Raw genomic sequence first — 26,694 nt, 5'->3', positions numbered from 1 at the left:
TGTTTACAAGTCTGTGCACTTGTTCTATAGTCCCATGCTTATTGCGAAAGCCAAACTGATGTTCTGGAATAACCAATTAAATGCAGCGAAATGACGTTCTCAGCACCTTCCTGCTCAGACCATATAAAATAATTCCGAAATTATTTGTTTTAAGTTAACAACTATATATTACTCTATGCATATTGTCAATGTCAAAATAACGCGACAGTTTGTTTATTATTATTATTATCAGTCAACATCGCTCTTCAAAATTTTTATACGATGGAGTTCAGATTCGACCTGGACCGCAGCGATTACTTCAACAAACGCATGGAGTTGCTCAGGAACAACATCGTGCCGAAATTATCGGACGCCAAGTTCAATTTCGGGGATCCGACGTCTCACGTGATCTTCCAGCAGTGCGAGCTGGCCCTGCGGGCCGATTTCGGCCTGAAGGACCCCCTGTGCGGACCTGGCGACGATTTATGGATATCCCCCAGCGACCTGCTCATCGGGAAGCTGGCACTGAAGCCACCCTTCACGCCGAAATGTCTGCAGGCACTCACGCATCAAGGAATTTTAGGTGATTATTTCGTTCTTCTTCTTCGCGTTTATTTTAAACGTACCGAATACGTTAAGACTCCTCTAATAGAGAGAACCTTTGATGACATTTCTATCAATAAGGAACAACAAATCTAATTCATTAGATAAGTTCCTAGTAAAACAGCTAAACCCCTATGTCGAAGAAACGGAATCTTTTGTTAAGAACTCAAACCATCTTGTAGCGACGTAGACGACTACAACCATTTAGGCCACCACGCCTTCATCTACATCAAAGTAAAAGGATGGCAACGTTAGTGGATTGGTACCATGTGGTTCCCGACTATAAAAGACCACCACGACGACGTCTTGCTCTCTAGTATTTTCTCTACACCCTTGTAACAGTACCACTTCCACAGCGCTACCGTACTTCCTTTACCTAACCTAACATCCTGTCCATTCTCCCGTCGGCCACATGTATCAATTTAAATCGAAATAAACAAGTATTTCTTCAACCAGTGTTTTCAGTTCTCGTGCGAATTCCTTCCACAAAATAACAGTGAGTGTTCGGACAAACAATCGCATCAACAGCCACACATTTCGACCAACCGATCAGACAAACATTCCTACAATTATAATGATAATATTCAATATAATTACAATTAAGTGAATATTATTAATAATTTTTCTAAATCTTTCTTTTATCAATTCTTTAATTGAAAAGAGACAATTTACCTCATATTCTGACTTCCCTCTTGATGCTGAATTTTGAGTCTTACTTTTAAACAGATTGCTGGTTCCTGCATTATAAGTCTAAATGTGTCTCATTTAGAAAACTCATTAGTAAGATGAGCCTTCTTTGTTTTTTCTTGAGTAATTCTTGATTGACTCTTTTTGAGTAATTCGTTTCCTTCTCCAGGTGTTATTAATCATGAACTATAAGTTGAGTGTTTAACATTAATATAATATTAAATGGAGAACAGTTAGTTTATGTAAAGAAATATCGAAAGCAACAAATTTTAATATTCGTTTATATTTTTACTTCGTATGTTTACCAATAAATATCGCTGATCAGAACATATTCAAGCACCTGGAGAAAACCGAAATTATATTTTTTCTACCTTATATATACTCTAACTGTACGAGTAACTTGTCGCAGAAATCGGTAAAGCCATCGAGGACCGTTTCAAACAGGAGATGGAAGAGGACAAACGCCAGTCGCTGGAGAAACTGCGCGCCGAACTCCTGGCCACCATCGACGACAGGATGCGGGCCGAGATCAAAGACGCGGAGATACGGGAACGGCTCAACTGTCAGATGGAGATGGAGAAACGCCAGTTGGAGTTCGATCTCGTACTGCAAGACGAGCTGGACCGCCTGGAGACAACGTTGAGATGCGAATACGAGCACCACATGCTGAGGAACAACGAGGACCTACAGCGCGAGTGGGAGCAGCGACTGAAGGAAGAGGTGGAGGACACCGTTCAAAGAATGACGGCAGAGTTCGTGAAACAGCTGGACAAGCAACAAGCGAAGATGACGAAGATATTTGAAATGGAATTAAAGTAAGTAGTACTTATAGTCACTGGTTACACTAACAGGTCAATTTAAAGTCCCCGGCCTACCAGAGTAAAACACATTTTTTGGTAAAATTAGTTTTTTTTATTTAACATAACTCCCTTCAAGGGTAATACACTGATTATAGCGACCCTCCAACTTTTCGATACAATTTTTGTAGTAGGATTTGTCGTTTGCTTCAAAATAGGCCTCAGTTTCGGCGATCACCTCTTCATTCGATGAACATTTCTTCCTGAGATCTGTGAATAGGGGGGCCAGATCTGGAGAATATGGTGTATGAGGAAGCAATTCGAAGATCAATTCATGGATTTTTGCCATCATTGAAGCAACACTTTCTTTTTCTTCAAATGCGACAGTTTTTCGGCGATTTCGTCCTTCAAACGGTCCAATAACGCTATGTAATAGTCGCTGTTGACGGTCCTTCCTTTTTCAAGGTAGTCAATGAAAATTATTCCATGCGCATCCCAAAATACAGACGCCATAACCTTGCCACCAGACTGTTGCGTTTTTCCCTGCTTTGTAGCGGGTTCATCGTGTGATTTCCACTCGGATTGGACTTCAGAGTGAAATGATGCAGCCATGTTTCATCCATTGTCGCATATCGACGTAAAAACTCGGGTATTACGCCTGATCATCTTCAAAGACTGCACCGAATCATCAATTCGTCGTTGTTTTTGGTCAAAAGTGAGCTCGCGCTGCACCCACTTTGTGCAAAGCTATCTCATACACAAATATTCGTGAATGATATGATGTACAAGTTCCATTTATATATGTAGAGTATCTGCTATTTCGTTCAATTTCAATTTACGGTCATTCAAAATCATTTTGTGGATTTGTTTAATGTTTTCGTCGTTAACAACCTCTTTTGGGTGTCCACTGTCGTCTTCATTGCTTATTTCATCACGTCTAAACTTAGCATATCGATCCTTGATGGTCGATTCTCCTGGGACAGTGTCCGAAAACTCGGCATCAATCCAAGTATTTTCTTCAACTGTATTTTTTCACTTCAAAAAGCAATATTTTATCATAACGCAAAATTCCTTTATATCAATTTTTTCACAATAACAAAAGTTGCTTCACTCGAAATTCACAAACCATTTTTTTTATTTAATTAATATATTGTTACTAGTCTTTTCCGTTTAACTTACAATTTGTCTTTATGCTAACTTAAATTTAGGTATATAATTAGGAGGACCCATCGGCCCTAAGTCAGTCTCTGGTGAAATAATGTTTATACATCTTACTGCTGAATGTTTTAATATATGCACCTCACTACACAACATTACACAAGATCAGATGGTTTGATTCTTTTGAGTCTGTGTCCTGTTCTGGTTGTATCCAATAGCTGCAATATTTCAATATTCGTATGAGAATGGAGTCTTTCCTCATGCCCCCTTGCAATTCTCTTGATTTCTTGACTGACTGTGGATATCCGAAGGTCTCGATGTAGGTAATCAGTCCTATAGTATTTGGGTGCACCCACAATACCTCTCAGGACTTTGTTCTGAAAAATTTGAGGTCTGATTATAGGTGAACTGCACATGCACAGATTTACTTTCGTTAATTTTTATTTTCCTAAACTTGTGTCCAATTATTTATATTATCACTTGCCTGTTGTAATTTTGGCGTGGCTTCTACACTATTGTCTCCGACAGCTATAATCGCAGTATCATCAGTAAATGTAGCCATCGCAATATTCTCCATTTGTGGTATATCACAAATGTAGAGTAGATAAAGCATTGGCCCCAGTGCATTTTCTTGTGGTACATCTGCTTTAGCTTCTTTTATTGTAGAAACTTCTGCTTGGTTAACTCTAAACACTCTGGATGTAATGTACGATTTTAGTAGTTCGGTGTATTGTCTTGGTAACATTTTCTGTAGTTTATGAACAAGGTCTTCATGCCAAACCTTATCGAAGACTTGTGCGACATCTAAGAATATAGCTGATAATACTTTTTTACTTTCATAGGCTTTTTCAATAACATCTGTTATTCTGTGGACCTCGTCAATTGTTGAATGCTTGTTAATAAACCTAAACTGGTATTTTGGTTTTAGGTTTTTTTCTCTATATATTTAATAAATTGTTGATCTTTAAATAGTTTTTACTTTTAACCCAAAATCATTACTCATTCATCTTACAGACACCAAGAAATCTTGCGAGAATTCGACGCTAAAACGGCGAAAATGAAAAATTACGAGGCCCTGCGCCAACTGCAACATAACTTGGAGTGCACGAACCTGGTGAACATGATGTACGTTATCTGTACCGAGCGCAAGAACTGCTGCAAGCAAAAAGAACAGATCGAGAAAAACTACAAGGCGCAGCTGGCCGATATGAACAAGACCTTGAGGGATCGCGATGAGAAAATCGCGCTCCTCCAAGAAGACAAGGCGCTCCAGGCTCGGGAGATAGCGCTGCGAGAGCGCTGCCTCCTGGAGATCACCCGCCAGTTCCAGAAATTCGTCAATTTCGCCCTGAGGGCCTCGCCCACTCAAGCGGAGTTCCTCCTGTCCGTCGAGAAGATGCTGGTGTACGAATTGACGGACACCGTCGCCAAAACCGATGTGTCTCGCCTGAAACCGCCGCAGAAGATGTTGTCTTGGATCGAGCCGAAAGCGGTCGAGAAGGATCCGTCTTCTTTGGAGATTAAGGATTATCATAGATGCCTCAGTGAAATCACACCTCCGCCACCTGAAGAAATGGGTAATGGTTGATTTACCGGGTTTACCAGGAAGTCATTACCGTTTATTTTTTCTGAAAAAACTACATACTCTTCAAGAAAATTGAATTGAAAATTATTTGCCATTTGATTCTATATATTATGCCCATCGTTCAGGCATTGGCCGGTTGTACTTTATAAGGCGTCGAGTTATCATGCTGTAAAATCACTTGTGTACCGTGTGTCTTCAATACCGTGTCTTCGGACACATTTAAATTGATTGGTTCAAATTGATAATTCATTGTCGGTAGCTATCACTATTAACTGTTTCGCTACGTTTCAACAGTTCGTAATATACTACGCCACTCTGGTCCCACCAAACACAGAGCGTTGCTAAATAAATCAATTTTTCATCACCTGTCACTATTGGATGCAGAAGTGACTTCCGATCATATGTTTGACTAGCGACGCGCCCCGGCTTCGCACGGGTGCAATGCTGATACTAAATTAAATACACTACAGAAAAAATATGAACGTTGTATATAAAAACATAGCGGCCCGCTCCGACTTTGCACGGGCATAAAATATATATGCCTATGTCACTCAATGAAAACATGATTAAAATCGATCCAGTATTTTTGGTTCATTCATTACTGCCCTTGGCCTGCACGCATTAAATTTGGAGTAAAACAATACCTCTTCCCCTATACTTACTATGAAGATTTCCTGCTATCTTTGGAATATCTAAAATCATACAATTTTTATTACATTACCCATTTTTAAACGCAAATTTTAAGTTTGTAATATCTCCGAAAATATTTGTTTAATTTACATGCTGTAAGGAACCATATTGATCTATATTAATTGCACACTGTATTTAAGGTACTTAATTCGATAAGGATTAATGCCGTATTGCTTAAAATAGCTTCGTAAATAAGCCATTTTCTCACGTAAAAAGTAAACAATAAAAATGGTTAATGTGGGTTATCCCTAAAAGATAAACATATACCATCGCGGACTTTTTTGTAGACCTTTTTATGGTGTACAATACTGTAGTACATTAATTTGATCTAACTCGTAGGGTTAGGCAGCGTTTTTGCTAATTGCTAAATAAGCCTAAAAAAATAGGTTAATTTACGACATCACGTTAGAAACCTCTAAAATTAGCAATGTTGCCTTAGTATATTATGCATGTATTATACATATAAACCTTCCTCTTGAATCACTCTATCTATTGAAAAAAACCGCATCAAAATCCGTTGCGTAGTTTTAAAGATTTAAGCGCACATAGGGATATAGGGACAGAAAAGGCGACTTTGTTTTATACTATGTAGTGATACAGCATTTCACAGATGATTTTTCGATTTTTCTGTCATTCAATTGATGTGGTATCCATCTTCTCATCTGTTGGAATGTCCACATTGCTCGTAATCGGTTGCTAATCGTTTCTTGGCCCACATTTATTGCTTCTGTCAATTGTTTTTGAGCTTGGGTTGAGTCTTCCAGTAACTCTTGCAGTTTCGTATCTTCATACTTTCTCGGTCTCCAGAACGTTCTTTGTCTTGCACATAATAAATCTATGGCGGTGTTACTTTCGCAAAATATAACACATATAACTTTGAAGCTTGATGTCAATACAATAAAATGGCATGTGTGTCAAATCATAACATTGCATACGTAAGTCTAGCGGCATCTATAATAAAAACCATGGTAATGACTTTCGGGTACACCTGCTATTACATTCAGTTAAACTCTTTAGACTTTTTATTGTATCAGGTATGACTCAATTTATACAGATGTTGCGTTTGTGTTATACTAGATGACCCATTGAACTTCGTATCACCTTCATCTATTTTGTAAATGTCAAAAGATATTGTTCGGCTGCATTACTGAACATATCTCAGGTTTTTGATGAAGAATGGCGCACGGGCTTGCAGGTTAAATTAAACGATCTCCTCCCTCGTTAATTACTTCACCTCCTAGCGGCCTATAAGTTTATTACCGATTATCTCAAAAGTATTTGGGAAACTGTAGGTAAAAAGGCTCAAATGTAAAATAGAATAAAGAAATATTATTCCAGAGCATCAATTTGGGTTTCGCAATAAGCATTGAACAATTAAACAAGTGCATAGACTTGTTAACAAAATAAATATGGACTTAAACCAAAAAGATATTGTTCAGTTGCGTTCCTAAAGAAACTTCTCCCTCATGCGGATTATGAGCTACTAAAGTCTTACCTCACAAATCATCATTTTACTGTAAAACAAGGCGATGAACATACCGAATTACATGTTATTCAGGAGTTCGTCAAGGTAGTGTACTGGGTCCAGTACTATATCTTCTGTACACAGCTGATCTGCCTACAAGAAAAATAACCACTGTGGCAACATAAGAGGTCAATTTAAAAGTCCCAGGCCTGACGCATAGATGACGCTACTAGAATTAAGTCCACATATTTTTTTATTGGCCATAACCCTCAAAAGATGCGTGTATAAATTTGACAGCTGTCGCATTATTAGTTTATGAATTATAGCATTTTGGGTGAAGCAACTTCTGTTATTGTGAACGAAATGGATAAACAGGAATTTCGCGTGTTGATAAAATATTGCTTTTTGAAGGGAAAAATAACCATCAAGGATTGATATGCTAAGTTTAGACGTGGTAAAATGAACATCGAAGGCCGTGAACGCAGTGGACGCCCAAAAGAGGTTCTGAAAAAAAAATTTCAAAAATGACTTTGAATGACCGTAAATTGAAATTGAATGAAATAGCAGACACTCTAAAGATATCAACTGAACGTGTACATCATATCATTCACGAATATTTGGATACGAGAAAGCTCTCTGCAAAAAGTGCCGCGCGAGGTCACTTTTGGCCAAAGACAACGACGAGTTGATTCGGAGCAATCTTTGAAGATGATCAAGCGTAAGAAACCCGAGTTTTTACGTCGATATGTGACAATGGATGAAAAATGGCTGTATCATTTTACTCCGAAGTCTGATCGACAGTCATTCGAGTGGACTGCATACGATGAACCCGCTCCAAAGCGCGGGAAAAGGCAACAGTCGGCTGGCAAGATTATGGCTTCTATATTTTGGGATGCGCATGGAATAATTTTCATTAACTACCTTGAAAAAGGAAATCTCAGGAAGAATAAACAGCGACTATTACATCGTTACAGCATTATTGGACCGTTTGAAGGGCGAAATCGTCGAAAAACGACCGCATTTGAAGAAAAAGAAAGTGCTGCTTCCCCAGGCCAACGCACCGTATCACAAGTCAGTGAAAACGATAGCAAACGTCAAAGAATTGGGCTTCGACGAACTGGCCCCAGCGACTACTTCCTGTTCTCAGATCCCAAAAGAAATTTACGTCGAATGAAGAGGTGATCGCCGAAACTGAGGCGTATTTTGAAGCAAAGGACAAATACGTGCTACAAAGGACGTACTACGAAATTGGTACTATGGTAGGCCGGGGACTTTTCGATTGACCTGTTATATATTGCAAAAAACAATATCGATATTTTTCTCGGCTGCCGACATCCCTATTGTATACAATACTCTGTATATCTCATATTAAAATGAAGTTAGACCAGTTAATCGAAAGTCAAGGGTAAACACTTAAACACTATGCAAGTTCATGTGATTTCGCTCACTTCAATCTACGCCCATTCAAATTCCCATTCTATATCTTTATGTCTTCTGAATCATTCCACGAGTTCGGACTTCTTCTAATGATTGCACATCTATATAATCGAAACACATTTCCCACCATCAGCTACATCAACAACCAAACACCAAACCAAGATTTAGATCATCATCTCAATATAAATCATGTCTAAACAACAATTTACAGGTCCAAAAGATGACCTACCAGCCGTCTATTTCAAGAACAAGCTCTACATCAGAGAGGACTTCCGAGACATGCTGTCAGGGGGCGTCGAACTCACGCGCAGTAACGAACTCTGGAATCACGACGTCGAGATCCTAGTGGATACCTGGCGGAAAATGTCCAATGACCAGATCACCACAGCGCTGGAATCGCAAGAACTCTGGCTGAACTCGAATAAAGAGACGGAGACCTTGAACAGGCCCAGTTCGTACACGTCATCGATGAATACCGTGTAAGTTACCGGACATTAAAATGTATCTCCGTGTACTTGTCACATAGAAAAAATAGAAATTCGGCTGTATAGGCGACCTTAGGAAGATGTTTCACCTAGCTTAATCAGTAGATATAGTCTATTCAAAATTTTATTGCACATACGTCATCAATATGTCTAATGTATTATCCACCGCAATTTGTAAATTAATTTTAGAATCAGACAATATTTCCCTTCTCTTTTTATTCGACATAAAAAGAGACACAATACTGTCTGACTAGTTCAAACACGAACGAATTAGCCTGTCAAAGTCGTCCGGTTGTCAGACGTATGCAAAATTCTTGAAAGCAATAGTGATAAGAGGTTTTAACTCCAACCTATAAACCATTGTAGCTGTATAATTAACGGTAGTTTTTAAATGTAATATAATGTTAAAATAAATTACATTTTTGTTCAATTATTTTATTTAGATCAGAATATTCTTGTATGTCAAAGCCAAACTGAACTAAAACTCAGGATTGATGCGGCAGCATTGCGACGTTCTAATGTCACAAATTTAAATGACGTATGTACACAGTAACTTTGAACAGACTAACTCTGCTATAGCAACGTGTGACTGGCTTTACATTGTTGAGTGCAGTTCCGAGGTGGTCCCATTGGACCCAAGTCAGGATCTCATGGCGGAATCCGGGGCAATCGGAGGAAAACTCGATATGACGGACGGAAGACTGGAAGTCGTTTAGTTTGCTTTTTAAGCACTAATCATATCATATAGAAAGCCGTAGAAATATTACATGCAACCGCTTCTTTTGCGCAACTTTTTGTTGTTGTTCTAGTTTTGTTAGAACATTTGTCAGATCACCTAGACTAGGCAGCGGACTCCGGGACCTGAAGCGTTCCTTATTTTCAATCATTGTTCCTTTATTCCTGTTTTTCGTCATACGGGCTGCACCTTTACTTGGCCTACCCATTGTAAAACTTAATAAAATAACTGCGTAATTTATTGAATAGATATCTAACACTAAAGAGAGAAAAATAAAATATTTTTAACCGAATTCAAAAAATAAATTAATAATAAAACTTACATTTTTAATACAAAAAAAACGTTTTTAAATAAAATATGTTCATAATAATCGTTGTAATAACTAAATAAATATAAACAGAAACCTTATTTAACCTATCTACTACACGTATTTTATATTCTACTTAATACACACAATTTAGCTTAATACCTACATAAAGCTATTTATCTATTAACAATATTATTTTAACGACTACCAACTGATCAGTTTGAAATCTGTACCGAGTCCAAACAATACAAAAATTATAACATAATTTTGTGATATATGCTCAAAATTAAATTACGAACAAAACAAATCTAATTTGTTGCTCGTGCCTAGTGCCTCGTAAAGACTAATAATAAACTTAGTGATTTCTTTATTTTTGACTTTGAACTTTATATTATTCCCCGTATATAAATATAATTCAAACAATCTGACAACGTTATGAGCTTAGACTAGATGTTTTTGGTGTAGTTGCAAAAACGCGTATCTATGTGAAAGCCCCCATTATCAGTAAAATAACGTTTATTATGACAGAAGAAAATCCAGACAGTCTCAAGTTAAATTCGTCGACAAATCATGCGGTTCCGAGCACAGAGACTCCATAAACTCCAGGAGACTAATGAGAAAAAGCTCCCTGAAACCCTTCACAGTGCTTTCCACCAGTGAGGCAGTTACCGAAGAGAACACAGTAATATTATACAGACAGTCGCAACTTGTTATCATGCAGTTTTGTTCCAGACCATCAAGGAATCTAGTAACCTGTTGGCGGCTCGAGATTCGGTCGAGTTACTGGTAAATAAATTAAAAAGTTCCCATGAGATAGCGCATATCGCTCAGGAAAGCGTCACCCATGAAATAACAGAGGAACCAGGTTTACTAAAACCGAACGGAATTGGTAAGATATAACTAACTTTTAATTTTAAAAACAATTGATATAATCACTCTATAATTTAGCATTTTAAGTATCAGAAAACAAATGAGTCAAAATTGTAACGTCTCAAAAATAACAAAGGAAAAGATTTCATACATTTTAATTTCATTGAATTCCTTTTCATTCCGCAAATGTTTTAAATTATTTCTTATACTTATATACTTTTATTATATATATATATATATATATATATATATATATATATATATATATATATATATATACATATACTTAAATACTTTTTTATATCTTTGAAATTACTTCCAACTAAACCTGACAAAATGCTTAAAATGACCCGATCAAATTTCAAGTACAAGTACACATGTACTACTCAATCTGAATGTATAATTTAAAAAACCAGATACCATGGCAACGTAACAACGACAAATTATTAGTCAACCCAAAGCGCTTATAATTCTTCATTTCTGTCAGAATATTGAATTAAAAAACGGAGATAATCTGCCCCTAAAATGTGATATAAAATTGTAAAGTCAATCTATCAATTATTTTCTGGGTTTTGGGGACATAAACAGACGTATCTCAATAGGTGGATTTAACGGAAATGAAAAAAATTCTATTCCTGAACCAATAGAGACGCTTCGACATCGCAAATTTGAATCACTGTCTTTGAAAACGTAAACTTATTTATTTAATCAGTTTTGTGAGTGTACTCTTCCTTTTTCATAAAAAGTAGTAAGTACATGACTGTCGTTGGTTTGAACTTCTAATGAAATTAAAATATATTCAAAAGATATTCATATAGGTGTATAAAATAAATCACGCCAAAGATCATTATAGATTAAAATTGGTACGTTTTAAGCGAAAACCGAAAAACAAATTCTTACAGAAACAAGTAAATTTCAACACAAGTCACTTTCTATTTCATTTGTATCACAATTTGTACACACTTTCTTATCACCCAGATGAAACAGGGAGCAAAGAACTTGGTGTGGAAACCAGAGACTCGGTTTTGTTACGGAAAGTCTCCTTGGGCAAAAAGCCGTCATCCATGGAATTTTCAGTATCGCCGAAAGACTCCATCGAACTCGTAAAAGACCATCAGGATACCAACGACATCCGAAGCAGGTCGTCTCGCCTCGCCTTGGCCAGAAATTCCGTGGAATTACTTCGAGAATCCATGATTAAAATCCACAAGGACTATCCGTCTTGCACCAAGAGAGATCAAGCTACCTGTTCAGGTAATAAACGCTAGCTTGTGCGATTTGTTTCCTGTTAAAATCCCTAATTGTTTCCAAGGTACCTGCTTTGATCAGTGTAGTAAAAAACGATCCTCATTGGCGGGATCTGTGGCAAAAATGCCATTCCCAAGAATGACGTCATCTGTATCGAAACCTATGTCGGTGGTGTCGTTTCAAATCGAGCCCGATGTTGTTGTTCAAGAGGAAGTAACCGTCAAGAGATCATCAAAACCTCAAATGAAAACAAGTAATAAGATTTAGTAATTTTATATTCCATTATATTTGATGCTGAGTCATTTAAGGAAAAACAGTGAAAAAAACATCTAGTAAACCTCTTTATAAAATAGACATCGTTGGAGACAAGGGCGGACGCGAAGGTGATGAAAACACCGAACAATTTACATCACAGCGCATCTACTCACTAATAAATCTAATGAAAGACCATCCAAATTTATTACAACTATTTACTGCCGGTAGTAGGTGAAATATATTTATAAATATGCTCTAGAAATTTAATTAATAAAGTTTATTTCGGTGGTAATCCCATTTTTTCTCTTATCAAGTATTCAGGGAGCCTCTTTCCCTTCCAATATCTCGGTAAAATGATCTCGTGCAACTTATCAAGTTTCTCTGCCATATATTTCTCCGCGGAAAAAGCCTCAGCCACTTTGCACTTCTGTATTAAACGGTCCTGAAACAATTTCTCCTTTTTGAATTCCCGTTTTTGCCTTAACTACAAACAGAACTAATTAACATTTCTCAATAACTTCATATCCTATCAGTACTTTAGCCCATTCGAACTTCATCTTCTTCCTCAGCTTGCGCAGTTTGTGTTTTTTCATTTTTTTCCTTCTAACTGTTATCATTCGTGTGGCTTCTTTTGGTGAATCATTTATACTTGATGGTGCTTCAATCTGCTTTACAGTAGACGGTTCTTCCAGTGGTGGCACCCATTTAAGACCGTTGGGAAGTTCGAATATATTTTTTTGAACCGACGGTGGTTTAATTTCGTCATTTTGCTTATATATCCAGTGATTTGTCAGCGGTATAGCTGATTTAACTAAGCTGTGTTGTTGAGTACTTAAAAGTCTTTGTGCAGCAGAAACTACATCTACAACAAATATAGTAAAATGTCTAATCTGGCCGAAAATAAATTAACAAACTTTTTATTTGATTAATTCGTAATATTCTATTGAGGAACATCATTCCTTTCTAAAGGTTAGACATAAATTTGAAGGTTAATTTCCCGTTCTTCTTTTAAATTTATTAAATTCATTCTAGCTTTTGATCTAATTGGGTATAATTGGATCTAAGAGTTGCGTCAAAACTTGTCGGCTAGCAATGTTCTTCATTATGATTAGAAATTATTGAATGAGACTGTATTATAATAATAACTTCAAAAATAAATTTAGTAAAGTAAATTAGTAAAAAAAATATGTAACGTAAATTTTCGTTCAGAACCACTGAAATTCCATCGTGTTGCTTGGCTGAGTATTCAGTAACATTGCTTTAATATCTCCACATAAAAGAGATTAATAATTAATAAAACTCATTATTTTAGTTTTATGATGCCGAATTATTGAATCAAACAGTATTGTGGCAATCATACAAAGAATAAAATTAGTTGAAAATATATTTATTCTCATAATTAAATTTCGACATTGATTTGAATTTGGCGGCAAATATCTTTAAATCCTGGCGTTATGATTGGATGGATATTTGCAAAATAGGGCTATACTTTTAATTTTTGTTAATTTGACAAATAATAATTCTTGAAAGATAATACATCTTAATAATCAAGAGTATCTATTATATATTTAAAATATATTCAATTATTACATTAAAATACCAACGCTATTTTTTTTCGTGAGAAGAAGAACTATTTAATACCTAATTGAGGACGAAGTTATAAATATTAGGATAATTAACAATAAGTGTTAAAATATGTCTACAAAAGCCAAACAAGAATCCATAGCTTATAATGAGGGTGCTATCAGAAATAATTTATCTATCGTAGAATATTGTCGGACCTCTATGGCTGCTTTATCTGGATGTACAGCAGGTAAAAACATAGAAACAATTAACTTTTAGAGTTTATTGCATACGTTAATTTTTAGGTTTGCTAGGTCTAACGAATTTATACGGAGCGATTTTTTATATTTGCGCCGTTCTGACGCTATGGTTAATGATCTTGTACAAAGCTGGGTTCTCTGATTGGAGTAAATATTTTATATCGAGGAAGTCATTGTTAACAAATGGATTTTTTGGACAACTTTTCACATATATTCTGTGTTGGACCTTTATTTATGGTATGGTTCATGTGTATTAAAATAAACATTACATAATATTAGAATAATTTATTGATAAATATAATAAAAATGTGGAAGAATGTTTATGTAGTGGTTTTTGGTTTATCATGTACAGTGAGAGGGCTGCCTGAATTTTGCCATTTATCTATACAGTTATTAACTATAATATCTGCTGTATCTTTGGGTACCTAGGAATATTATTTTGGCTGATTAATTAAGAAATAAGAAGTATTTATTTACTTACATTGGTGATCAGTGAAAATATAGAATTAATGTTATTCACCCTTAAAATATGGTGTCTTAATGTAGTAAATAAAGCAAATACTAAAAAAGCTAATATCTTATAACAACCTCCACATATTTTGTCCCATATTCTGAAATAAAGTTAGTTTTCATATAAGCCTAGTTAATAATAAAATCATTGTACTTGGCCAAACAATCTTCATTAATAACTCCAGCAAAACAACGATTAAACCATATTTGTAAAGGTAAGTTGTCTAAAACATTTATTTGAGCAAGATGCCGGTACAAATCATAATCGTCTCTCTCCAGTAAGGAATGTGTACATTCAATTAATTTAGTCATATCCTGCCTAATGACTGAAATATTATCATAGAACCTAGAGGCTATCCAATAAACATCAACTTCATCATCAAAACAATGTAATAGAAAGTCTACTATGGCTGTGAAGCAACGGGATTCTGTTGTATCTTTTATATTTGAGTCAAAAGTAAAATTATCTGATTTTATCAACCACATATACAATAATATTTCATCTTGTGGGGTTTTTTCATCAATAACATCGGTAATAACGAGAGTTTGATGCAAATCATCGTACTCCTGCTTCCTTTGCTTCATAATAAAATCTTGACAATGCACTTGTTTAGGTATAACATCTGAATAATTGTCAAATATTGGTTAAGATATTATAAAATTGGCATAATTACCCAATAGAATCTTCCATACGAAACTTCTATATACATGCGGAACGCTGAATCGCAAGCAGAACTGTTTCAGTTTGTTCGGATCTAGAACACCCTCTTTCAATAACATCTCTAGCGACCTTTTCTCCTCAACACTTTTGAAACCCACTTTTTCGTAGTAGGCCGATCGGAAATTTCGTTCATCGTTGCTCATTTGTTTTAAAAAATCTAGGATATTTTGATCCAAATTATTTATTTGTTTTTTAGACAGTAATTAAATATGACAGTAATGAAAATTAAAACTCAAATACTAGATATTTAAGAAATTGAGGAATAAAAGTACTGGTTAATAAAATATTGTGCATAATTAATATACCTTTATAAACCATTAAGTTCAAGAAATTTTCTAAAATGAGTGAATAATTCACTTATGATCAAAAATATGCAACACACAATACGTATTAGGTTATTTTAATATATAGATTCAAAACATTTTTTTCTCAAGCTTATATAAGTAAGGCAAAGATGTACGAATTCCTTTTTATGCTCTCTGTTCAGGAAAAAAACCCAAACGAATTGTTTATAAGAGCTATTTAATTTAAAATAGCATATCCATAGATTATTCCATATTTTACTTTTCAACACAGAATACAGGAATTCTATGACTTTTCAATACCAGCGAAAAGTCAGTTGTCAATTAGCGTCAGTTTTACTTTGCGAAATGTCAAAGTTATTAGAATATGATCAGTTTTATAAACATCAATTAAAATTTCAATAAATCGTAATAAAACATACTTTTGAATGTCATTATTCGTATCGGCTTGTAAATATGAGTGTCGAGAACAGTCCGTTATCAAACAATTTGATGTCAGAAATGAAGACTACCGATAGGGATGAGTGGAGTGATGAAACTGAGAGGTCTAACAATTCGACGCTGCTTTACATCGCTGTATGAATGAAATTGTTATATTTTGTGTTCCACTTAAAAAAACCTGGTTTTAGGTGGAGTATGTTAAGAAAGGCAAGTCACCAACAAATGACACTTCTAGTCAAGTTAATCAAGAATCCTACGCGGACTTCACTCCTCAGGTTAGTCCACTGGATCCCAATATGAGTTCGGTAGCCCAATACAGTCCCGTACCAGCCCAGTATAACGAGAACAATGATAATGAAATTGGACCCATCGTCATTCAACAATATGTAACTCAAGAAGGTGACACCAATCAAGGATACCATAGCAATACCACTTTAGATAATGTATCTAGCGAGATTTCAACGGTTTTGTGCAATAGTGAACTGAGGTCATCTGAGGATCAATTTTTTCAAATGGTGGAAGATGAGAGTGTTGACATGTGTGGTGGTGGTGCCCTGCAGTTGGTACCTGAGCAAGAGCAACAGGGGGTAGAATTATTGATAACAGATCATGCCACTGGTATATCATACAGTGTTAATACTCAAGAACTGTTGGTTGAGCGTTGTTTGGATGAGGATGATCAACAACTCCTTGAAGCCATAACCCCCAATCCAATTCTTGAATCAGACTTATTGACTTTAGATGATACTACATTGAAATCGGAACTAAGTGATGCCTCCATGAGACCTGCTATAGTTTCATCATACCATGAAGATAACATTAACAGTTACATGGAGCATTTCCCAAATCAAGCAATAGATATTAATGTATCAGACAACAAAATCAACACTCGAAGCAATGTACAAAGCAAAGTGGATGCTGAGGAAGAATTATGTTCGTTTAAAATTGTTTTTGTGTGTTTTTTTTAACTCAGTTTGTTGTAGTGTCCCATGTGTATAGTGTTATGGATAAACCGATATTGTCCAGAGCACGCGCCTCTTTACCAGAATCTTATTTAGTTATTGGCAAGGTAAATGATGGTGAGTGACTGTTGATAACGTTAAAAACAAATTGCTCAGTGATTGCATTTGTAGAGAATGCAGTTTTCGCTAAGAAATACATACCAAAAAGAACTCAGTTTGGACCTTTGGAAGGTACTCTTATCCAAGGTGATAACTGCATGAAGGATGAGAACCAAAACCTACATTTTTTCATGACCATTAATGGAATTGCTTTTGTCGTTGATGTTTCTGATGAAAGTAAGTTTCAACAACACTATCAAAAATTATCGCGCAAATATTTATTTTGTGTGTAAAAGTAATTTATTTTTTTAACACTTAAAGGTACCTTACCTTTCCTCACAATGATTATATTCAATAACTGATTAGAACATTTTAACGCTTGAAAATAACGACATTCTCCCTTTTTGACCCTTGAATTGAGCTGATCAGAATTTAAAATTTTGATTCTAATTATTTTGGTTAATTCATTGGTTTTATAATACAGTTTACTAGGGGAGATCCAGAAGTAGTGGCTTATGACAATTAAATTTATTCTCATACTCCCAACCTTAGGATCGTGATGTAGAAAATGATTTGGTGGTTTATAAGTAGCGGATTCGGTAGTAGTAGATTTGATAAGTAGAAGGTCTGTCCTTCGATAAGAGATGCCCCTATCATTTTGATGTTGGTTAAATGCGTACAACTTGTTTGTTGACAGGAGGAACACAAACACTTGTTAAGTTTTTATTTGTTACATTGTAAAAGCAATTAACACATGATCTCATGGTTTATAGTAAAAGCTATTTAGACGTTATGGAATTTTACAACCTCAGTTCAAGTACATTTTTATATTCGTATGTTGCCAGATTGTATGAATTTTATTTAGGTCTGACCGAACAATAGCAAAATATCTCACTATGCTTTAACAACCAACCAACCGCTGTTCTTTGTGTATGGTGGTTGCCTATGTTTGTCGTTCTTGTGACATCGTTTTATATTCCTAAAACTTGTAGGGCATTTCCATAAATATATTCTAATACAGAATTTGGTATTAGAAAACGTTCACTAAAAATCAGATTAAAAAACGTGAATCCATCCTTCGTAGTAAAACAAACTAGTTTTATTATTGTAATCTTTTGGACCAGCTGGATGTAAAAGTTCAAAAGAAAAAGTAATCATCCCTTATCTAGACAACGCACCTTATCACGGAAGCTGTACTTGTCAAGTTTAGCTCCCCCTGATTTCTGGCTTTTTCGTAAAAAAAATCGCGCCCAGCTAAGCTGATTTTGTTAGGATGGACATTTATCTTACAATAACGCTGAATAATAACCCTCCTATAATACTATAACTCTAATTTCAAAATGGGAGATTTATATATATATATATATATATATATATATATATATATATATATATATATATATATATATATATATATATACTCCTTTTAAAAAACACCAACCCTTTATAAAGTACTATAAAGTTGTTCTGTATATAATCCAAATGAAGAGTTATGTTAATTATCTCAAAAAAATGACTCGTTGACTAAAATAATATTTGAAAACGTGGATTACTTTTTCACACGATCAACATCACAAATTATCACCAGTACCCTTGCCTAGGTACCTGTAACTGGATGAGTTTTGTCCGTAAGGCCGCCACATTCGAGGAACAAAACTTAATCATCACTCAGGAGGAGAACGGAATTTACTTCACCGTCACCAAACAGATCGTACCCAAGGAAGAGCTGAAGGTAATTGACCAGCGATTGAATTTCTCGACGCGGGTTAACTAAATCTCCTGCAGGTGGGTTACAGTAAAGCCTATGCCGAGCAATTCAACCTGGACGTCCTGAAACCGATAGAGAAGAATAACTGGCCGTGCTATGAGTGCGCGTCCAGATTCGGCTCATCCGAGGAGTTACAGAAACACCTGAACGTCCACGACCAGGAGAGGGACGAGAACATTAAGCCCAAGAAGAAGTGCAGGCGGAAGTTTTTGGTGTTGAAAAAGTCTCAGGCGGATACCGTCGAGTGTAACATGTGCCAGGAACCGTTCAGTTCCACTGTTAACTATAACACACTGAAGAACCACCTGGCCACTCAACATAAATGCACCGGAGTCAAGATCGGTGAATTCTTCACCATCTATCCGTAAGTCAGCGAGTTTTGTTGATTCACTTTGCTTTTCCTTTCTGCAGTAATAGTTAATAGAGAATAACTTTTGTCTCAAAAGATTTGCACGACAATTATCCGGTCACAGATAAATTACGATATTTTTAGATATTTTGGGAATCTGAAGACTATTTATTTCAGGGGATTTCAGAAAAATAATGAAAGAAATTGTTTTTTAGACAAATCTAGAACTTTTCATATCCAAATCAAAATAATATATTCCACGAAAATATATATTTAAGCAATATTTTGTTAAATTGTGGTCTCAGTCATTTACCCGAGTATTCACTATAGGTAAGCTCGAGAGTACATACAGGGCATTTTTGGCATTTTAACAAAATCAGTCTCAACTATTCTGTTTTCCAAAGGTGAAATCTTAAAAACAAATTTTCTAATTAACTTTAAAAAAATCTAATTAGTCCTAACAGAAATATTCAATTAACGTAATCACTGCTCAATTAATCTTAAACATAACAAAACTAAATAATTATACGTTCTTCTGATATCCCGATGCTCTCCTGATAATCACGAGACGAATGAGTATTTTTTCGTCCTTAATTTTGCAATCTTAGGTTGAGTGAGACTTAACAAAAACGTATCTAAACTCTCGTCACTCAATTTCGTGAGCAAATGACGACTATATAGGTATCTCGAAAAGGAAAAAACTAACTGATCCTACACTTGTTGGAGAAATACTTTCATTGGTGTCAAATCAAGATAACAAATATGGCTCAGTTCTTAGTTTCACCCTCATCAACATAACAGTGGAATTTATTTTCAAATACTCATACCACAGTGTGTAAACAAAATATGGCAAAGTGATATTAATAAATAAGAAAACTTGTCTCACTCGCTGTATTTACCAGACTTGACTTCGCTAGACTGTTGGACCATATTGAATGATTTTTATGGAAGGACCAGATAATTACCAAAGAGGTGGTGGAACTATGATAGTTACTAGCGATAGTGCACACCAGGTTGCCCAATAAGTTTTGTTATTTAATAAGAAATACCTTAATCATTTTATGGTTTGATAAAATTATCTTCCTAAGCTTTCATACATATGTTTTGGAGATTATTTATCGCATGATTTTTAATACTTAATAAACCTTAATGAAAATTTGTTTTTTGTTTGTTGAACTGAGGAACATGAATGATTAGCTTAATATGTCATAAAAGAGTATGGTATTAAACAATGGGTTCGTCTAGCAGAGTCATCCAGATTGAACGACGTATTGCTCCAATAAAGACCAGCAATAGCGAACAATACATGCAGTCATTCTCTTGCGTGTCAACGCTTGGCAATCGCAATGGTTGTGAAGTTGTGATTTTGATTAATATATATTATACGAATTTTCCTCAATACATCTTTTTTTAAGTGAAAAAGTTAATAGGATATGTACAAGCACTCTAATATATTCTTATTTTGTATACTTTTTTTTTGACTTGGTTTTTTTTTCTTGGTTCCAGTGTTGTTTCTTAATATTTTTCTTCCTACTACTCTAAGTATATTTTCATCTTGTTTCTTTTTTATTAATTTATTGTATATCATTATTTCAGTCTGTATATGATATGATCGTTATTGTTTGCCTTGTAAACAATATTTGTTGCTAACAAACTTTCTCTCTTTTAGAAACTTCGAATGCAACTACTGCGAGATTCGCTTCAGAACCGAGATATTACTGGACATTCATAAACTGGAGCACGACCCCGAGCTGTCCCTGGAACAGACGAACCACGTCTGTCCTCAGTGTCAGAGGAAATTCCCCACCAGGAGACAGCTGGTGTTACACGTTTCCAGCCACGCTTTACCCAAAAAAATCGCCAAAGATGAGAGCGTCAGATGTATGGTTTGCTACAAGCTGTTCGCTCATAGAGAGAGATTACAGGTATGCGTTAGTATTATATATAACCAAAAAAACACTTTCCGTAGCGTTAGTAGTGTGGTTGTGTGATTTTTATTGGCTATTCTCCCTTGCTCCATGAATAAATTCCTTCCATTTTTTTACTTTCAACTATCTCACCATAAGTATTTCGGAATATTCCTGTGACGTACGTTCGGACGACGTCAGATTTCTGCACATTTACAGAACAGAAACTGACAGATTTTTATCGGTAATATGGCTATTGCCACCTTTAAGTCTCTTTTACTTTTTGCAGAAACATATGCTGGTACATGGATCCGATGACGTCAAACCGCTCCAATGCAAAAATTGTAAAAAGCGCTTCCTTACCAACTCGGCTTTGTCCTGCCACCTGAAGACCCACTACATCGGTCAGAAAAACTTCGAGTGTCCCATCTGCAACGAGGGCTTCGATCACGTGCTGAAACTGAAACTCCACGTCCCGAAACACGCGCACAACAACCAGTACACCTGTCCCTACTGCAAGAAGACCTTCAAGAAGTACAGCATCATCAGGAAGCACATCCGCGCCTTCCACAGGGAGCCGAAGTACCATTGCCCGCACTGCCCCAAGATGTTTTCCAACGAGGGCCACCTCAAGAAACACATGCTGAGGCATTCGGACCACCGCGAGTTCCTCTGCGCCGATTGCGGGAAGCAGTTCAAGCGGAAGGACAAGCTGACGGAGCATATCAAGAAGATCCATCCGGACGGGAAGAAGGCGTCGGCGGAATCGATGGCCAGGCGGAAGAAGTTCGTGCCGAAGGTGGAACCGACCGATTTCCATAGGTTCATCTACAAATGTCACACCTGTTTGGTTGGATTCAAGCGACGAGGTACGATAAGAAAGATTTTCTTTTTTTTTTGTTTTACATTGTGTTCATGGCGCGGATTGTTATACACTGTGTTCCTGATGTAATGGTTATATAAAAACTATTCATTGTCTATCTTTAATATATTTATGATCGATTCTTATACAGTGCATTCCTGGTAAGTTAACTACATCAAAATTTATCTCATTGTGTAATTGATTGTTTTACATTATATCCTTTTTCACCTTTGATATATTTATGGTTGATTATTATCCACTGAATTCCGAGTGGACTAGATATACAAAAACTTTCTCCTGTTCACATTTGATATATTTATGGTTGATTATTATTCACTACATTCCTAGTATAATAGCTACATCAATATTGTATCATTGTTATTAGTTCTTGGTCTACTAGCTATACCAAGTCTTACCTATGTACACCTTTGATATATTTACTATTTCTGGTTGCTTTTTTACAATCATAAAATAATGCTCAGAAAACTATAAATACTTCAGACTATTATCCATTTATCTTTGGATCTCTTTTAAGCCATTTTGTTTATGTGTCATTATTGATAATCCTGCTGTTTTGACGTTATGCGTTCCTCCATTCTATTCTTTCCCTGAACCCCATCTTGATATCTGTAAGTAAAATCTACTTAATTTTATTTTTTGATTCGTTGTTTCTATTTATTTTTATTAAAGCCGTTTGGTTGTTCTGCAATCATCTAAATGAATGTTTAAGGAATGCTGGTGAACCATTTAGCGAAACGACACCCGGACGTCAGGCCCGATTCTGTACCCGAACTTAACTTGCCCATCTTGCAAACGACCCGCGACTATTACTGCCAGTACTGCGATAAAGTATACAAGAGCAGCTCGAAGCGGAAGGTGCACATCCTCAAAAATCATCCGGGGGCCGCTCTACCAGTAAACAGCAGGTAGGTCCTGGTTTATCCGTCAAGTTATCTCGATTATATAACACTTGATGATGGCAGGCAACAAAATAATATGCAGAATGGCGGACAGAATGGGTCTTTTTCTCACACCGCCGGTAGCGTAACCACCAGACCGAAGAAATGCCAGTGGTGTCACCGGCAGTATGCCAGCCAAGCTAAGTTGTTGCAACATGTCAGGAAAGAACACCCGAAGGAACTAGACTGGGAAACCGGGAAGAAGGATGGAATGGATGGATGGAATCTGGAGGAAGGTATGTTTTTCTCAACTCGGTACTCGTCCTTGAATCAAAGAACTCTTCTTTGCTTTCTACCCTTTTCTATTCATATTCCTATCAAAGAGTGGTTTAAATCTTTAAGTATATTTTTACAAAAATCAAATTATTGAGGTGACATACTTGAATCTTATATTGATTTTCTTTGGACCGGTTCTCAAATTCTCAAAACGTCGACGGCAACAAGGCAACGTCGGCACTAAGGACACCGGCGTTGCCAGTTTTTGTAAATTATACGTATATTTAAAGAATATAATATAAATGGAATTAATTATCTTAAATTCACAAATTAATTTAAAATTTCCTTTGAAACTCAAGTTAGCTAAGTTAGTGATAAACTCTTTTCCACACCATCTATGAGGTATCACTCTTTTAATTGATTAGGTATCACTCTTTTAATTTTATTGACCTTAGGCCTAGTATACGAACATCTGTTTATCTTTACAATCACACCATCATATATCTATACAATCAAGCATACTCCAAATTTAACATGTCAACTGAACGCATTGATCTCTCATCATCTTCAATACATTGTTCAACAATCAAAATTCAATCCTATCCCTGTCAAAATTCTCATTTTTATTTTCTTTTTGTCCCCATTTACCCATGCTTTAACACTGACAATAAGTGAACTTTTAATAAGTGACGTTTACAAACACTTTTATGCCTTTTACTTGAAAAATTTAATTGATTGGTTTGCTGAATATCTTAACGAGCCAATAAGGCTAATATTTCAAAATTACCATTGCCTAAATTATCTCAGATTTCAGCCTAATATAGCATCCAATTCGAATTTCCGCTGCTGGTTTGGCCTTCAGGCCTGTTTTTCATAGAATTAATTTACCAAAGTCATTTTCATACCCTACATGTTTTTTAATGTTTTTATTTCACTTTTCTGTCAGCTTTATACCAGTCGTACGAGGATTTATTTTAATACTTCCATGGAGTTTTAAACGCTTCTCGTAAAACTGGCCTTTGCGCGACCTTTCAAACAACTTCAATTTTGAGACTGCAGATTACTGTCGTCATAGCAGTTGTAATCTCGAAGAAAGAATAATTAAAACTATATCTAATATTTTATCCAGATCTCGTTTCCAAGAAGTCGGACAAAGGAAATCAGGATATTCTGCAAAGCAAGGATTATATGAATGCCGACAACGTCTGTCAGGAGTTCGCGAACAATGGCGAGCACGGCGGCTTTACCAAAGACCCAGACGGAACCACCGAGGGTCACATGTCAGTACCAATCGAATGTCTCCATGGCGCGGCCGGCATAGAAGCCACATTCGCCCCGAGCGAGGAACTGAAATACAATCACCTGTCCATTGAAGAGGATGATATTATGGATAGGGATGGCTTGGACAGCCACAGTTCTCAACTTTACCATCTGTTAACAGCTGCCAGCAATGGTGAGTATTCGTTATCTCGTCAGCGACGACTTGTTTATGGTGTCTCGTGTGTCTTTCAGGAATGTTACCACCTCGTTGACGGAACCGATAACATCGAGAAAAGAAACCGATTGATTACGTCTAGAAATACGAGTTACTAAACTGTGATATAACGTTAAAGAAAACCAAAACTAAAGAATGGATTTGTATGGTTAGAATTTAAATAAAACCACTTTTTTAAAGGATTTTTTTTTTCATTAATTACATATTATTTTTATATATATTTGAAACCAAGATTGTATAAAAATATTCTAAGCAGTAATTAATGATATATGTGCCATTTTGATGAATGACTTTTTGTCACTATTCGGTAATCAATTTTATACTAATAAAAGAAATTTACAAAAACCGGAAGAAACGGTAGTCGTAAGATTCTCAAAACTTTCGCAGTCACTAAAGGTGTTAGCGGTTTTTGAGTTATTTTTTAAATCGCCGGCTTCAAGGGCCTTAACAGATGTTGGTAAAAAGAGCTGAATTATTTGACCAGGTTCCAGCTGCCTATGATGAGCAATTTCTGTCCGATCTTATCTAACAATCAAGTCAATTGAAAGGTCCCGGACCTGACACATAGATGGCGCTACTAAAATTAAAGCCTTATGTTTTTCAGTTAGCCCTAACCCTCAAAAGATGCGTTTATAAATTTGAGAACTGTCGGATCATTAGTTTGTAAATTATAGCATTTTAAGTGAAGCAACTTTTATTGTGAAAAAAATGGATAAAAAGGAATTTCGCGTGTTGATAAAATATTGCTTTTGAAGCAAAAACTTGGCTTGATGCCGAGTTTCCGGACACTGCTCCAGGAAAAACAATCAACAAGGATTGGTATGCTAAGTTTAGACGTAGTGAAATGAGCACCGAAGACGGGAGAATGCAATGGACGCCCAAAAGAGGTTGTTACCGACGAAAATATTTAAAAAATCCACAAAATAATTTTGAATGGCCGTAAATTGAAATTGAATGAAGTAGCAGACACTCTAAAGATATTAAATGAACATGTATAATATTTGGGTATGACAAAGCTTTGTGCAAAGTGGGTGCCGCGCGAGCTTACTTTTGATCAAAAACAGCGACGAGTTGATGATTCTGAGCAATTTTTGAAGATGATCAAGCGTAATAAACCCGAGTTTTTGCGTCGGTATGTGACAATGGATGAAACATGGCTCCATCATTTCACTCCGAAGTCCAATCGACAGTCATCCGAGTGAACTGCACACGACGAACTCGCTCCAAAGCGTGGGAGACAGCAACAGTCGGCTGGGAAGGTTATGGCGTCTATATTTTGGGACGCGCATGGAATAATTTTCATTGACTACCTTGAAAAAGGAAGAACCATCAACAGCGACTATTACATAGCGTTATTGGACCGTTTGAAGGATAAAATCGCCGAAAAACGGTCGCATTTGAAGAAAAAGAAAGTGCTGCTTCACCAAGACAATGTACCGTGTCATAAGTCAGTGAAAACGATGGCAAAAATCTATGAATTGGGCTTCGAATTGCTTCCTCGTCCACCGTATTCTCCAAATCTGGCCGCCAGCGACCATTTTCTGTTCTCATATCTTAAAAGAATTCTCGCTGGGAAGAAACTTTCGTCGAATGAAGAGGTGATCGTCGAAACTGAGGCCTATTTTGAAGCAAAGGACAAATCTATAATCAGTGTATCACCCTTGAAGGGAATTATGTTGAATAAAAAACTAATTTTGCCAAAAAATATGTATTATTATGGTAGACCGGGGACTTTTCAGTTGACCTGTTAGCATCAATGCGGGCAAGATGTTGGCTTTGTAATCGGAGTAGTGATTTTTCTTATATTTTCACAGCCTATTTTGACTTTAAGAATACCGCATCTTTTTGTCACATCATCGCTTTGCGAGCTTTAATTGCGTCATTTCGATTTACTTCTCGTTATTATTCTTTATATCTTTGTCTATTTTATAACATGGGATTTTTAACGGAAAAGTGTTTCCGTACGCTTCATAGATGT

The 26,694-nt window shown here is 36.1% G+C and overlaps 5 protein-coding genes across 5 annotated transcripts; 3 read left to right on the top strand and 2 right to left on the bottom strand.

Moving 5' to 3' along the window:
* The first annotated feature begins 222 nt into the window (after positions 1-222).
* Positions 223-12,594, top strand: LOC143199892 (uncharacterized). Its single transcript, XM_076410014.1, has 9 exons — positions 223-562; positions 1,679-2,084; positions 4,239-4,801; positions 8,613-8,880; positions 10,458-10,611; positions 10,662-10,818; positions 11,778-12,053; positions 12,112-12,300; positions 12,356-12,594. The coding sequence occupies exons 1-9, from the start codon at positions 262-264 to the stop codon at positions 12,535-12,537; spliced, it is 2,496 nt and encodes an 831-aa protein (XP_076266129.1). The 5' UTR covers positions 223-261; the 3' UTR covers positions 12,538-12,594.
* LOC143200346 (uncharacterized) lies at positions 12,504-13,367 on the bottom strand. Its single transcript, XM_076410830.1, has 3 exons — positions 13,217-13,367; positions 12,839-13,164; positions 12,504-12,786 (listed from the first exon to the last, which is right to left on the bottom strand). The coding sequence occupies exons 1-3, from the start codon at positions 13,257-13,259 to the stop codon at positions 12,580-12,582; spliced, it is 576 nt and encodes a 191-aa protein (XP_076266945.1). The 5' UTR covers positions 13,260-13,367; the 3' UTR covers positions 12,504-12,579.
* Positions 13,368-13,884: 517 nt separating this feature from the next.
* EMC6 (ER membrane protein complex subunit 6) lies at positions 13,885-14,444 on the top strand. Its single transcript, XM_076410832.1, has 2 exons — positions 13,885-14,115; positions 14,171-14,444. Exons 1-2 carry the CDS (start codon positions 13,998-14,000, stop codon positions 14,380-14,382), a joined length of 330 nt encoding a protein of 109 aa, XP_076266947.1. The 5' UTR covers positions 13,885-13,997; the 3' UTR covers positions 14,383-14,444.
* On the bottom strand, positions 14,396-15,810 carry TBC1d7 (TBC1 domain family member 7). Its single transcript, XM_076410818.1, has 5 exons — positions 15,662-15,810; positions 15,310-15,513; positions 14,790-15,258; positions 14,607-14,736; positions 14,396-14,550 (listed from the first exon to the last, which is right to left on the bottom strand). Exons 1-5 carry the CDS (start codon positions 15,672-15,674, stop codon positions 14,446-14,448), a joined length of 921 nt encoding a protein of 306 aa, XP_076266933.1. The 5' UTR covers positions 15,675-15,810; the 3' UTR covers positions 14,396-14,445.
* Positions 15,811-15,995: 185 nt separating this feature from the next.
* On the top strand, positions 15,996-24,895 carry LOC143200296 (PR domain zinc finger protein 10). Its single transcript, XM_076410737.1, has 12 exons — positions 15,996-16,234; positions 16,288-17,032; positions 17,083-17,178; positions 17,233-17,397; positions 18,762-18,892; positions 18,946-19,292; positions 20,947-21,202; positions 21,474-22,053; positions 22,777-22,972; positions 23,030-23,241; positions 24,351-24,674; positions 24,734-24,895. The coding sequence occupies exons 1-12, from the start codon at positions 16,115-16,117 to the stop codon at positions 24,751-24,753; spliced, it is 3,192 nt and encodes a 1,063-aa protein (XP_076266852.1). The 5' UTR covers positions 15,996-16,114; the 3' UTR covers positions 24,754-24,895.
* The last annotated feature ends 1,799 nt before the right edge of the window (positions 24,896-26,694 follow it).

This window comes from Rhynchophorus ferrugineus, unplaced genomic scaffold, assembly GCF_030347505.1.
Source record: "Rhynchophorus ferrugineus isolate W39M unplaced genomic scaffold, kcgeb_rfMv2 rfM7, whole genome shotgun sequence".
In the NCBI taxonomy this organism is placed as follows: domain Eukaryota; kingdom Metazoa; phylum Arthropoda; class Insecta; order Coleoptera; family Curculionidae; genus Rhynchophorus; species Rhynchophorus ferrugineus.
This window is presented reverse-complemented; position numbering and strand designations above follow the sequence as displayed.